The sequence below is a fragment of the Nesoenas mayeri genome (genome assembly GCF_963082525.1).
Source record: "Nesoenas mayeri genome assembly, chromosome: 1".
Classification (NCBI taxonomy): Eukaryota; Metazoa; Chordata; class Aves; order Columbiformes; family Columbidae; genus Nesoenas; species Nesoenas mayeri.
In genome coordinates this window covers 100,692,713-100,706,424 of record NC_137541.1, presented here as the reverse complement: position 1 = coordinate 100,706,424, position 13,712 = coordinate 100,692,713, and the positions used below count along the sequence as shown (strand labels likewise).

The 13,712-nt window shown below is 37.7% G+C and overlaps 1 protein-coding gene across 1 annotated transcript in view; it reads left to right on the top strand.

The window, feature by feature from the left end:
- Positions 1-354: 354 nt before the first annotated feature.
- Positions 355-13,712, top strand: part of PUDP (pseudouridine 5'-phosphatase) — a gene marked incomplete at both ends in the record, with an annotated part of 75,072 nt that continues 61,714 nt past the window's right edge. Inside the window, one exon of the mRNA XM_080354488.1 lies at positions 355-442. Coding sequence (XP_080210614.1) covers positions 355-442 — 88 coding nt within the window. The remainder of the gene's footprint in view (positions 443-13,712) is intronic.

Here is a 13,712-nt window from a genome sequence, read left to right as displayed (position 1 = left end):
ACAGGCACGCCCAAGTTTTTCGAGGAAATGAGGTCTAAACAAGTCAAAAGGCGCCTCTCCCATGAACAGCATCAAGTGGGGCCTAAAAAGTCCTCCACGACAAGAGGCCCACGAAGAGAAACTGACTTCGTCTTACAAAAAGAACAACGAAACAAACAACCTTTCGCCTCGCTGACCGCCGGCCGCCCAACGGCGCTTCCGGCACCAACACCCGCTCCCCACCGCCACCACCGGCCCGGCCCGGCCCGGCCCGGCCTTCCCCCGCGGCTGCACTGCTCCCCAGTGGCTCCGGCCGCGGCGGCGGAGCGCGCTTGCGCCAGCGCCAGGCGGGCTCCCGGCTGCCCTGGTCTCGCCATGGCCGCCTCCGCCTCCTCCTCCTCCTCCGCGGCCGCGCTGCGGCCGGTCACTCACCTGATCTTTGACATGGACGGGCTCCTGCTGGGTGTGTAGCCTTCACCTCTCTCCCTTGCCGCGGCCCGGCCCCCGCCTCGGGCTGGCCAGTCCCGCTGCACCGTGAGGCTCGGCCGGTCCGTGCGGACTGCGAAGGGGCCGTAGCGGGCGGCGAGCAGCCCCCTCCCCGCCTCGACGCGCCGCCCCTCAGCTGAGGCGCCTCCCGGGGTCAGAGAAGCGGGCCAGGCCAGGCCGGGCCGGGCCACCCCCTACGGCCGCTTTTTCCCCCTCCACTGAATCTGGGCGGGCTGCCGTGGCGCCCCGGGCGGCGTTGTTTAAACCAGGTTTGAAGGGATTAAAGCAACAAGAAACTATTTGTTTCCTTCCCCTCCTCCTCCACGCCAGCCCCTGCCTTTTGTGGGCAAATTTCGTCTGAATTAAGAGATCCGGGGCCGAGACTGAAAGGAGCGCTTACCCTTAAGCGTGGGTGACTGTGGGGAGAGAGGTGAGGGCTGGATTAGGTTACAAAACAAGGAGAGCGAGTGTGGAGAATGGGTTTCTAGGTTTGTAGGACTAAAGGAGCCCGAGGATGAGCAGGAGGCGGCTGAGAACAGCAGGTCCTGCACCCCAGGGCCCTTGTGCTTTGCCGGGCCCAGCAGAGCGTGTGTAAACGTTTGGAGCTGCAGCCTCCAGCTGGAAGGTCTGGAAACCGCTCTGATAGTCCTCTCCCCGTTTTTCTTTTAGTAGACTTAACTTTACAGGGTCATTCTGAAATCCGTCGGTCACAGAGTGGTTGGGGTTGGAAGGGTCCTTTGGAGATCATCCAGTCCAACCCACCTGCTAAAGCAGGTTCACCCAGAGCAGATCACACAGGAATGTGCCCACGTGGGTCTTCTATGTCTCCGGAATGTCCCTCATGCTACAGTTAGATTGGATCTTTAGGTTTGAATGGTCAGTATGTTTAAAACAGTATTTAAGTTGGATTATAATTATGTAGAGGATGAGTGTCAGGAGGATGGAGCCAGGCTCTTCTCAGTGACAACCAATGGTAAAACAAGGGGCAGTGGGTGCAAACTGGAACACAGGAGGTTCCACTTAAATTTGAGAAGAAACTTCTTCACAGTGAGGGTAACAGAGCACTGGAACAGGCTGCCCAGGGGAGCTGTGGAGTCTCCTACTCTGGATACATTCAAAACCCACCTGGGCACATTCCTGTGTAACCTCATCTAGGTGTTCCTGCTTCAGCGGGGGAGATTGGATTGGATGATCTTTTGAGGTCCTTTCCAATCCCTAACATCCTGTGATTCTGAACTATTTGCTGAATCAGGGCCTTCTGCTGCAAGTCTCCTGTAGCATAATGGAGTATTGTTGTGTGTGACTTGGTTTTTGAAATAATCTGTGTGGATTATCGCACAGGAAGCAGCTTTGGATGTGGGTGAATTCTTAAAAAGTGAGAACTTGAGGCATGTGCCTTCTTTCTGCAAAACCTGAATCATTGCAGTTTCTGGAAAAATTGGTCTGAAGTGTAATGAGTTACTCTGTTTCTAAGAAATGTGTACTTTTCCCTTCATGCGTATAACAAGTGAAGGCAATTCATTTATCATGGTTTTAAACAAAAATGGCTTTACTGAAATGATCACAAAAATAGTGTCAAGCATTTTGGAGCCTTTGGTTTTTGTTTGTTTCATCTACACTCTCAATTTGCTAGGTAAAAGAATTATTAAGTAGTTTCATTTTCAGTTTCACCACTGGAGACTCAAGTAGCCTGGAGTTATGTGGTGGGTTTTTTTAATGATGGGGTTTGTTTTTGGTTGGTTGTTTTTTTTGTTTTGATTTTGGTTTTGTTTGGTTTTTTTGTTGTTGTTTTTGGTTTTTTTTTGGTTGGGTGTTTTTTTTTTTTTCTTTTTTGTAATTCAGAATAAATTATTTTCATTAAATTATTACTTACAAGTTTCAGGAAAGCTTTTTTAGTTACTGCTGCTTTTTAGCAGGATTTGAAAATCTGCTTCGCACAGACTACTCACCTGAGCAGGACAGTCTAGGTAAGCAATATGAATATTTAGGCATTGATATGGCTGCCTAAGAATTATGTATCAGTTTGAAGTGAATTTATTATTCACAGGTATTACAGGATAGGTGCCTTTGCTGTGGACAATATTCTAGGAGCTAAAGACATTTTTCTCAGATGTCCTGTCTATATTTAGAAATTGCCTTTCTGCAGAATTCCAAATAGGCAAAAAGAATACAAATGGAGGTTCTGTGTCATGTTTAGTTCTCCATACTCCTGGGGTTCATACAGTGAGGAAGCAATAAAAATACTCTAGATTATGAACTGTATCTCATACTGGGAAAGTAATTATAAAGGATCCATAATTCTTGGGCCTAAATTTGCCAAGATTGAGACACTCGAGATGTAAACCTACTTCTTGCTGTTATTAAATTTATCTGTTATAAAGTATAGCTCCAGAGAAATACTTTTATCACTTTCTGGATTCAAATAAAATAACAGACATAAATTATGGCATTTTGTAGGCTTACATATAAAATACACTACATGAAGAGTTTATGCTTGCCGGTGTAGTTTATTTTTCTCCTTATATATGAGGCATCATTTGCACTGATAAATATTTGTTGTGTTGTGTTTCCATTCCCCTAGTTACTATTATGCTACAACATGGATGTGATTTCTTCCATTTTAAAAAGTTGCGTAGAAAGAATGTTTTGTATTTCAGTAATCTTTCAGCTATGGTGAAAGCCATAATTATAAAATTAGACTGAAAATACTCTTAAGTGTCTTCCTGCACAGATTAATAAAAGGGACACTACCCTGATGATTTTCATAATGCACTCTTCTCTTCAGAAGACTTGTAGTATGTTTCAGCCTCTAAATATTTTGAGTTCTGTCACAATTCTAGCATAGTTTTTAGTGAACCTTTTAGTTTCATGATGAATTCTGGCCCTTAGGAGGCAAAAAGATAGTCAGGAGACTACTTGGACTTCCCCAAGATTCCTATGTGTTTCAAGAAATTTTGAATAATTTTGGGGATGGAAATGGCATAAGGGACACACAGGCTAGAGACTTTCTGCCCAACTTGTTTGCTGTAAATCTTCTGAATGAGACACATGGTTACCTTGATGTAAAACTACATGAGAAACAAGATGCCCTTTAATTTTCTTATGAACCTTTTAATGTGTCACATAGTGTTAATCAAAGATGATAAAATGAATTACATATATATTGCTAGAAGCTAGAGAAATCTGCATAAATTTACCTCATTTGAAAGAGCACAAACAAATTTTTGGATATCTAAAACTACAAGTACCTCCATAACTGGTTGTATATTTCAGAATATGAAGCTTTAGGTTCTGCAGTAAATTTCACAATAAATGTAAATGTGTGTAAATGTATGTGACTGTTTTTGAAAGTTTTCACCTCAGCTTTGCTGATTTTATAGACCAAATATTAATTTATCTATAAACAATGAAAAATTGAACATTAAATTGATCTAATGTGCCATGAACTTTCTTTAGCTGACATGCTTGCTTACGATTAAGGCAGGCAGGATATCTTCTGATAGGAAGATTTCCAGAATATTCGTGACTACTTCATAACTGTGAGTATAATAATCCTTAAATGAGGTCTGAGGCACTTACAAGGTTTGTGACTTTGGAAACAATCCAGGTGTCACCCCACAGAACCTGCATCCATATATTCAGTGGCAGACACTAGGCTATGTGAAAGTGTTGCTGAGTCCAATCTCCTGTAACTTTACTTCCTCCCATCTCTTTAACATAATTGAGCCTGATTAAGTTGTCCTTGAGTCTCACCTTGATATATCAGCTTACTTTCAATAGGGAAGTTCTTGCCCCTGAAATTCCAGTGGAAGTATCTTATCCCTTTCATTCTGAGGCCTTCTGTATCATTGTTTGAAATGTTACCTAACACCCTTTCTTTCAGCACTCATGATCAATGCAGTTCACCCCACTTCTGGATTTTTCTCCTTTTGGATTACTGTCTCTTTCTCTTTGAGCTGTTGGGTGAAATCTTAGGGCTTTTTATCTGTTGTTCCAGTTGCCAGGAAATTAGCACACTGGAAAATATTGCTCTAATTTAGTAAGTAAAATATGTGAATAGCACCCCTAGAAAGCTTGTTATGTTATGTAGTAGGTAAAATTAATTAAAGGACCTTTTTTTTTTTTTCTCTTTTTTTTTTTTTGTATGAAACTCCAGCTGTAATGGAAAAAACCACCTTTGTCCAAGTGTACTACAGTTACATCCTGCTTTATTATACATATGCACCAAGATTTAGTTAACATAGTTTATAAGTGGTGCTCACTTCACTGTGTAGTATAAACCAGAGGAAAAGGAATAACTCCATTTTAATTTTGGTGTACTGCTGTACTTTTCTTTTTAAACCAACCCTTCTTAGTGTTAAATTTCTGCTTGTTTTCCTACAGCAAATCCCAACAATAAATGCTCAGAACTTGTCCAGCAGACTACTGTTCTTACCGCTAGTATGTAGTATAACTAAAACTATTAAACCTACTCATGTGTGTGCTTATCCAATGCATACAGCAAAGGGTTAGCTTGCTAAAATAAATAAAAAATACAAAAACAGAACAGAAACTAGAGATCTTTGAAGCTCTTTCATAAATAAATACTTTTGTTATAGTTTTACTGTTTAATATCTCATCTTGACATTTTAGTGTATTGTAAAAAACATACAAAACCAATGCTGAAGATGGGGAAGGAAAAATCCATTAAATTTGTACAAAATATAGAACTAGAGTTATGCCCTCTAGGATCTATCTTCTCAGCTTACTGCATAGGTTGTATTTTGAGCTATGGCAAGGGGTTTTGTTATGTAATTGTAGTTAATAGCTACCTCACCACCAGAGTACAGACAGGATTTAATGTTGGCTTTGTTGATCTGTGGCTAAATTTGCATAGGGCTGAAAATATTTTAAATTAGAAATTATATTCTTTACAAGTCGCATGTATAATGTTAACGTTTCCTAATTGACAAATGCACTTAGAAAGCTACTGCAAAGATATTTCTTAGCATTGTGCTTACAGCTGAACTAAAGCTAAATAAGCAAGCAGAGAACATGCTAGTTTAGTAAGTTGTCATGTTTTTATTTTTGTTCAGTTTTTTGTTAGGAGTAATGACTGTTTTATGTAAATTATTATCATTGCTGGTGTCCCTTAGTGTTGTGAAACAGCATCTTGACATAAGAAATGTCAGTATATTCCAGTAAATCTAAAAGAGAGATGGTTTCTAAAGCAGCTTAGCTTTGCAAGATAGCTTTGCCATAACTCAAAGGCACATTGGATGGAGAAGGCACAGGTACACCCTGTGTTTCAAGCAACTGGGATCAGAAGTTGCTGCTTTTGCAGCCCCTGTCTCCCTTGTGTGGAGAAAACCATGGGATTCTCCTGTGCCAACTCCTGCATGGCTGGTCATACAGGTATTCTCTGGTCTACAATATAGACAAAATTAACTTGCAGTTAAATTCATTGCAGCATTGTGAGATTCCTTAGAGTTTTGGCATGTTGTCTTTCTTCCCAGTGTTACCTACTAATTGTCACAAGGCCAGAAGTCAAAAATTTACTCTGACTTCCATTGTGTTGCACAAGTTACGTGGGAGATTGCCGTTACAAGAAATCTCGTAAGAGTTCCATGCTGGAGTTTGCTTATGTACATGCTGTTTTTTATTTTACAGTGTGAATGGGAGGTTGAAACAGCTTCCTATTTCTTCTGCATCAGAGCAAATAGCACCAATTCAACTAAACATCACTCTTCTCTAGATTGTCCTCTATTATGGCTTAAGTGGAGGAATTAATCTTCTTAGGCTATAAACTGGCAATCTTGTAAGCCTATTTTCTGCTTCTAGCTAGTGGAAACTTATTTTCTTGCCATTCTCCATTTCCATCTGATTTGAGGGAACAAAGAAGGAAACACAAAATACTGTCTTGCCCTTGTGTTCTGTACTTGCATCTTGTTGCAAAAACAAAGAGATTAAGGATATTATTAGGTTAAAATGGCTCATAGATGCTTCTTGAGCAAATTTAGTAGATAAGTAAAACAGCTCCTCTTCAAGAATTAACTAACCATAAATAGAGTAAATAAGATTTGTCATATGCTTGAAAGATAATGTTTTAATTTAACAGCAAGGAAAATTTTGGCAGGGACATAACAAACATTCTAACCTAGAGTCTAACTTCTGTTATTCCCATGATTGATTTGCAGATTGTCCATCCGCATGGTTTCCTGTTGTTTGTGGTTAGAATAATCCAGAACTGGAGCTTAGTTAGGCATCTGTAGAACAGAACTTTTTTCATTTCTGTAATGAGTATCACATTTCAAAATGCCACAGGCAACATTAGCGATGATCTTTTTTTCTACCCCGGGGAATTAACAAAGGAATGCTCCCAAGCTGAAAGCTCTATGATTTGATTTTATTATTGCATATAAATCACATACAAATGCAGTACATTTTTGGTGCTTATTTATTACTTGTACAAGGCCCAAAGCACTTGGTTTTAAAAGAACAAAACCCAAGACATGCTAAATAAATGAATCTCAAGAGATTTCAGTTTTCTGCTGTTAATAATGTGGCTTTCATTTTCCAACTGTTAGACACATTCAATTGTATAGAGGGCCTTTAGCAAGTGGAGAGGTATGTTTTGAAGGTGCTAGGAATCTAAAGGTTCTGTTTAGTGATTTTAAAGATACACACAGCAGTTTGACCATTTATAAAAATTAGTCTCTTTCTGTACCTAAATGCAGATTTTTCCAGTCTGTTTGTAGATGATAAGGTTTTATATTTGTTGGCTATGCACACTGTTTTGTGTATAAAATTCCAATTATTTTGCTTTGAATGTAAATAATAATGTGTCACAAATAGAACAGAATTTCACACAAAGAAAAGGTGCATAGAATTTTTCCGTATAATAACACTATTTCCAGCTGCTGTATTTCAATTTTCCTTTTACTTAAGAAGAAAAATAACATTAACGACCCTGGATTTATTTTTCTGCATGCTGGCAGTAGTTACACTGTGTGCTGTCTTGGGCCCAACCCTGCAGCTCTTGTTCTGAGTAGCTGTAGTTCATTCATGTAGCCTTGTTGTGAGCTGGCTAATTGAACTCTTGAGAGTGGAATTTTTAAGTCCACCTTAATTTCTCTGTGTAGGGCAGTTTACCAGCAAAATTCTGCTTTTTTAGTTCTGCTGGTGTGTTTTCTCCAATAATCAATCTTATTCTTTAGTACTTGCATTTATACTTCTAATGGTGGGGAGAGGGTGTCGGTAATTGTTATTATCTGTAACTAATTTTTTCCCCCCCCTTTTTTTTATTGACAACAAACATCAGTGTTGACAATAATTTTTGCAATATCGTCACTGCTTTTTTTTTTAAAAAAGGGAACTTTGTTAACTAACAACACAAAAGCAATTAAGCTAGATATCTTCTGCCTTCAAATTTGATATCTATTGCTTTCAATATGGACAACTGATTTTCTTTTGCATGATGCAGAGACTGCTGGTGATTGTTGCTGCTTCTGTTATGTGTTGCTGTACCTCTCTGTACCTCTCATAACTTTCACAAGACTACTGAGAAGTATTTAACAAAGATAATTTTTAGATCTTACAATGGTTCTGACAGAGACTCCTGACCTTGATTTATCTATTGCTCCCCCTTAATAATAATAATAGTAATAATAATATCACTGTTCCGACTCAGAGTTCATTGAGGTACTGACAACCTTTATCAAGATTTTTCTTGATACTTAGGTTGGAAAAAAACATTCTGTTTTATTTATCTCACTTTTGACTTCCTTTCCTTCTGTAACTACTAAGGAATGTTGGTCTGTTTCTTATGGCTCTTCTCTTAATGGTTGACAACTTTTCTCTTTTTTTTATCCTCAATATTTTTCTTCTAGAAGGGTTGCACACTTATTGACAGTATCAACATTTGCTGTCTCTATGTATGCTTTCTGTTCTTGTGCAGTTTTTGAGAGGTTTTAATTCCTCTTACAATGGTACATTTTCCATAGTAGTTTGGCAATAAATCTGATGCTGTAATTTGGAAAAACTTGGGTCTAAGTGGACACTGCTCTTTCCCAAATATGGTTTTGCTGTTGTTATATGTCATAGTTGTTTTCTTTTCAAAATGTATTCTTACTTTTTTTCTTCCTTGCCTTTTGAGGTATATGAAGTATTTTTGTAAAAGTCATCAAATAAGCCCTACTTTTAGTACACTGTGTGTCTCTGATGAAACTGTTTTATTTCTAGTTCTTGAAAGCTTTCCTTTGGGCACCAGTTACGTATCAGCACTCCATATATTATTTTTTTCCTCTGCTGTTAGTTTTTGTCTCTGCTGTGCCTATGTGTAGTTCTCTTTTGCGCAAGTTTCATGGTCAGTTTGTCTCAGGATAACACAACTGAGAGTAAAGCTCAGTTTATTATTTGCCAGTCCAGTCTTTCAATCTAGCATATGTAGGAATTTACTCATGACCTTTGTCGTTATATAATATGTTCAGCATTATACAGTGTCTCATTTTTCCAGCTCATTAATAGATGTTTTCTGACCTGCTGTAACAGTTCCAGCAGCCCCTGTGTAACCTTCGCTCTCTGAAGGACAGACACGAGCAAGTCCTTTGCAGTAGCCCTGTGCTTGTAGTGGGATTTGCTGCCAAGAGCTCAGCCCTCGTGTTCGCTCCTGTGCATGGATTGTCTGCTCTGCATAGATATTAGTTCACTCAGGTTCTCTTTCACAGTGTCGCCACATGCTGCAAATTGCCTGCTTATGTTAGGGCACCTTTTTGAACATTATGTCTTTAAAAAAAAAAATCTAGACAATTAAATTAAACAGTATTCTCTGAAAATAAAACAAACAGTTTCAGAACAAATATGGGGCCTTGGTACTTATTTTAAAAATGTTCTTTACGCTCCAATGATTGTTTGCTGCTACCCTTATCTACAGTCATGCTGAATAAAGCTATAGCTAAATGGAAAGTTAAATATATTCATGAGGTGTTAATGTCTACATCTTATTATTTGCAGTCTCTCAGAGAAAGCAAAAGTAACTACAAATAGCGCTATGCCAGAAACTAGTTTCTTTACCATCAGTGTTGCTGCAGCATGCAATTAACTGATTCATTCTAAAGTGGTCACAGTTGTTGACGACAAGAGGCTTTGTATTTGAATATGACACATCTTTTGTTCCATGTGAAAACAAGTTTGAAAGTTAAATATTTTCTGACACTTTGGAGTGCTTTAATCAGTCTGTTTGGATGTAATGTAAACTGCCACAGAGTTCATATTGAAAGTAATACACTCTTGTTTGATTACTGGCCACTCATGAGAGGAAATGTCTGTTAGATTGCGTTGTTTTATGAGTTTGATGCTGGTGCTGTTCATTTGGAAACATTTCTAAGGAAGAAGAAAAGATTTGCCCTAATACTGGAAAAGGAATAAAGATGTGTGTGTTTAAGGAAAATATTGGGGTTGTAGTGTGTCAGAAGGGCTAAAGTGAGAGAAATTAATGGGTTTTAGGTGGAGTAGGAGTACACTGAGACTTAATTTCATTTGAATAAATTGTTCTGTGGTAAAGATTTTTTTCTTTCTTGTAATTTGTATACAGAAAGCTCCTTTGACCTGTCTCATGGCAAAAGAGTAGACTCATAAGCTTGTAAAGTGACATAACTTTGGCTAACGTCATCATTCTGCTACATGACCATTACTGTAAAACATTATACCACGTGAAATGGTGGATCTTTTTATGCTAGGACTGAATCCTCTGTGTAGCATTATTTTCTTATTGGACTAGCAAAACATTCTTTGCCTTGTGGCTCAGGGGAGATGGAGCCACAAAGAGCATATCGCAATGCCATAAATTTCTAGTCTTTAAAAATTAAAAATGGTGTTTCATGGGGAACATATCCCAGTAAAATGAAAACATTTGGACCACCAAGGTATTGTAGTATATCTGCTTGCTGCTCTGCTGCCTAATAACTTAGATTATTATTATTGTTGTTGTAGATCATATTTTTATGGTATTTTTCCTTCTCCCATTTTTAATTTGAACATTTTCATTTTCCGTGAATGAAGACATTTAAGAGTAAAGAGCAAGAAGTAGCATTGCCATTCTGGTTTTGTGTGTTCTAGAACTTCAAACTTTTTATGTGGCAGTTGATCGCAAATTGTAGAGTATTGTAAAATTTTGTTTCTTAAAATATTTGACTTCTTGTTGGCTTTGCATCATTCACTTTTTATCATGGCTTTGCCTTTTTCAAAAAGTGAGTGAACTATTCCCCTTCCCTCTTCTGGAACTTGTTACAGAGAGCAGGTAATTAATGTGTGCACTTTGAGATGCTGTAGAATAACAAGAAAAAAATGAAATTCTGAGGGTTAGTTTAAAAAAGAAAAAGGTTTTGCATCTTTATGCCCCTTGTTGTGTTGATGGCAGCTCTATTTTTTTTTTTTTCCTTTCATTAGAAAGCCTAGAGTTCTTTCTAACAGATTAAAAAAAAAAAAGGTTGGGTTTATCTGCCAATTGTATTCAAAGTTTTAAAGAACTTTTGGCATGTTTTTTAGCTGCCTATTAGCTGAGTCTTCATACTTTTAGAAGCAGCTGCATCTCCTAAAGACCTCGCACTTTACCACTGCAAAATTTGTGGATGGCTGTGATCTGTCACACGCAGCCTCCCCTCTCCAGGCTGGTCCCTGAACTTCCCTGAGAGGAGAGATTTCTGCAGTCTGTTGTAGCACTGTTACTGCTCTCCAGGCCATTCCTTTCCTATGGAAAACACGATGCTGGAGAGAGGAGGCAGTCTGCACATATGTTGGGACAAGATTTGAAATAATGTATAGCCTGAGTGTTTCTAGGTCCCAGGGTTTACAAATAGCCTGCGAGTTCCAAAACATATACATTGGACCTACAGAATTAACTGTAATTATTAATGGCAGTGTTAATAACATGTAAGATCTTATCCCAATATATTTGCATATATGCAAATATACTTTATATAGCATTCTTCATGTAACATCTCAGTCTCAGAAAATTTCTGAATTTTGATGGCATCTTGCGAAGGTTCATAGCATTAGGAATTATCTTTTTATGATATATTTATTTTTTGTTAATGATTTTCTTAGACTATTTTCTAAATGATGCAGTTATTCCTTGGATATATTAGTATTGCTTTCATCTCAAATACACTTCACAACTAGAAGCAAGTCTGTGAAGGCTTTCTCTATATGATTTTTTTTTCCTCTTGGGTTTCTTTTGCAGACTTCAGAATTTTTCAAATAAGATTCTTTCAGGTTGAAAATTTCCAGTGCTCTACGAGATTCTAAAATTCTTGGATAAAGCTTTAGAAATCATAGAGTGTCCTGATTTGGAAGGGACTCACAAGGGTCAATGAGTCTAGCTCCTGTCCCTGCATATGACAGCTGATAACAGCAGATGTCTTTTCATGTGTGTGTATGTATGCAAAGGAGAGGATTTCTTCCATTTAAAATAACTAATAAGACAATGAGTGGCATTTCAGTAACTCAGAAATTGTCAAAGAAAAATGTCTTCAAAAATGTCAACATTTTCTTGAAGAAGTATCTTTACGTAATGGAGAGTTAACAATAAAATGGGGTTATATGGTTTATGAATTAACTAGGCTTTGTTTTTCCCTCAGAGATCTTAGCTTTAAGAGTTGGCATTTCACGATCTGTAGCTGGTACCTGTCTGCATTATACTGGTTAAAGCTGCTCTCTACATAAATCTTTCTATATTCTTCCCCAACACCTCCAGGCGATAATACAAGATGATTGAATTTTGGTTTAGCGTGGTTTTTCTCACCTTGTTGCCCTGGTTAAGTGAGAAATGGCAGTATGTTCTGAGAAGTTTCTAGTAAGACAGGAAAAAGAAGAGCCGTATTCTAAGATTTATCTCAAACCCATGGAAGTTATTCACCTCTTCATCCATTCAATTTTCTAATACTGTAGTTCAACATAAAATAGAGTCATGTTTCCTTTTCTTCCTTCTGTTATAATTGGAGATTTCAGGGGACAAAACCAAATATTCTTGTTTAACCCAAATGTTTCCCTCTTTGTGTACAGAGGAAAGGAAGGCAGAATACTTTTTTTTTTCCTCTGTGTACTCTTCACTAGCTATTTTGTTTACCTTTGTTTTCATAGTATTTTGCATACTGAAATTGTGATCTTCAGTTCTCTGCTTTATATTCTAATTGTATGTACAAGAAATAATGTTTAATTGATGTTCTAATGTTATTCCTAAGTATATCTCAAAAGAGTTACAAAAACAAAAAGTACTTCCAGTAACCATTAATTCTTTCTGGTTGAATCCTACATTTACCTTTCTTCTCTTCTCCTTTTTCTTTGAAGTAGTCTTCTTGTACTGTGAATTAAAAACAGGGTTTCTTTTGAAAACAAAACAAAACTCTGTTAATTTAGGCCCAACTAAGATTAAATCTGGTTTTCATATAAATTGTTCTCACTAAAGTCCTGAAATGCTCATTTTATTTGAGTATTCTTGACTTGGCTGCTGATTTGATAATGCTTATCAGTAACTTTCCCCCAAACCTTGTTCTTTCATGCCATTCTTTTTTTAGAGATGAGCACAGCATGGAAATACGTAAGTCAGAAAGATTATACTTGTACTCATGAGTAGTTACAAGGTGTCCAATACAGAGGTGTTGTAACATATCAGAGGTATAATAAGATGCACCTTACTTTTATCCAAGGAAAGAGCAGTATCTGTAAAGGAGTTGACACAGATGTTACAAAATCCTACAGTTCTGTTTAAATAATAGTATCCACTCCTTCTCTGCAAGTTATTAAAGTTTTTTGTTGATCATATAGGCTTGAAAGCATAAATCAAATATTCAACAAAGTAGTTTACAAAGATCAATGATTACAGATATTGTACAACTGTATTGAATGGTAGTCTAAATTTGAAAAATGCATGACCTGCTTGAATTGTCTGTAATGAAGCCTTTAAGACAATTATAGACTACCAAGGAAATTATTTTTTCACAGAGTGATAATGATGAAGATGTAATTTAATGGCTTCGCTTCTGGCAATGTAGATGCTTCCCATTTCCCCTTCAAGACCTACTTAAACTCCTCTGACGGTTCATGGGAGGGAGTTAAATTCATAAGAAACATGCTAGATTTTTCTATAATTAGTAATAATAATAAGTTAGAGGGTACTGTCAGAAGAAATGCCTTTCCTGAAGAAAACAGCTTTAATTCTTCTATAATTCCATTTTATTTATTTCTTACCAGCAAAGTTTTAAAGCTCTAGA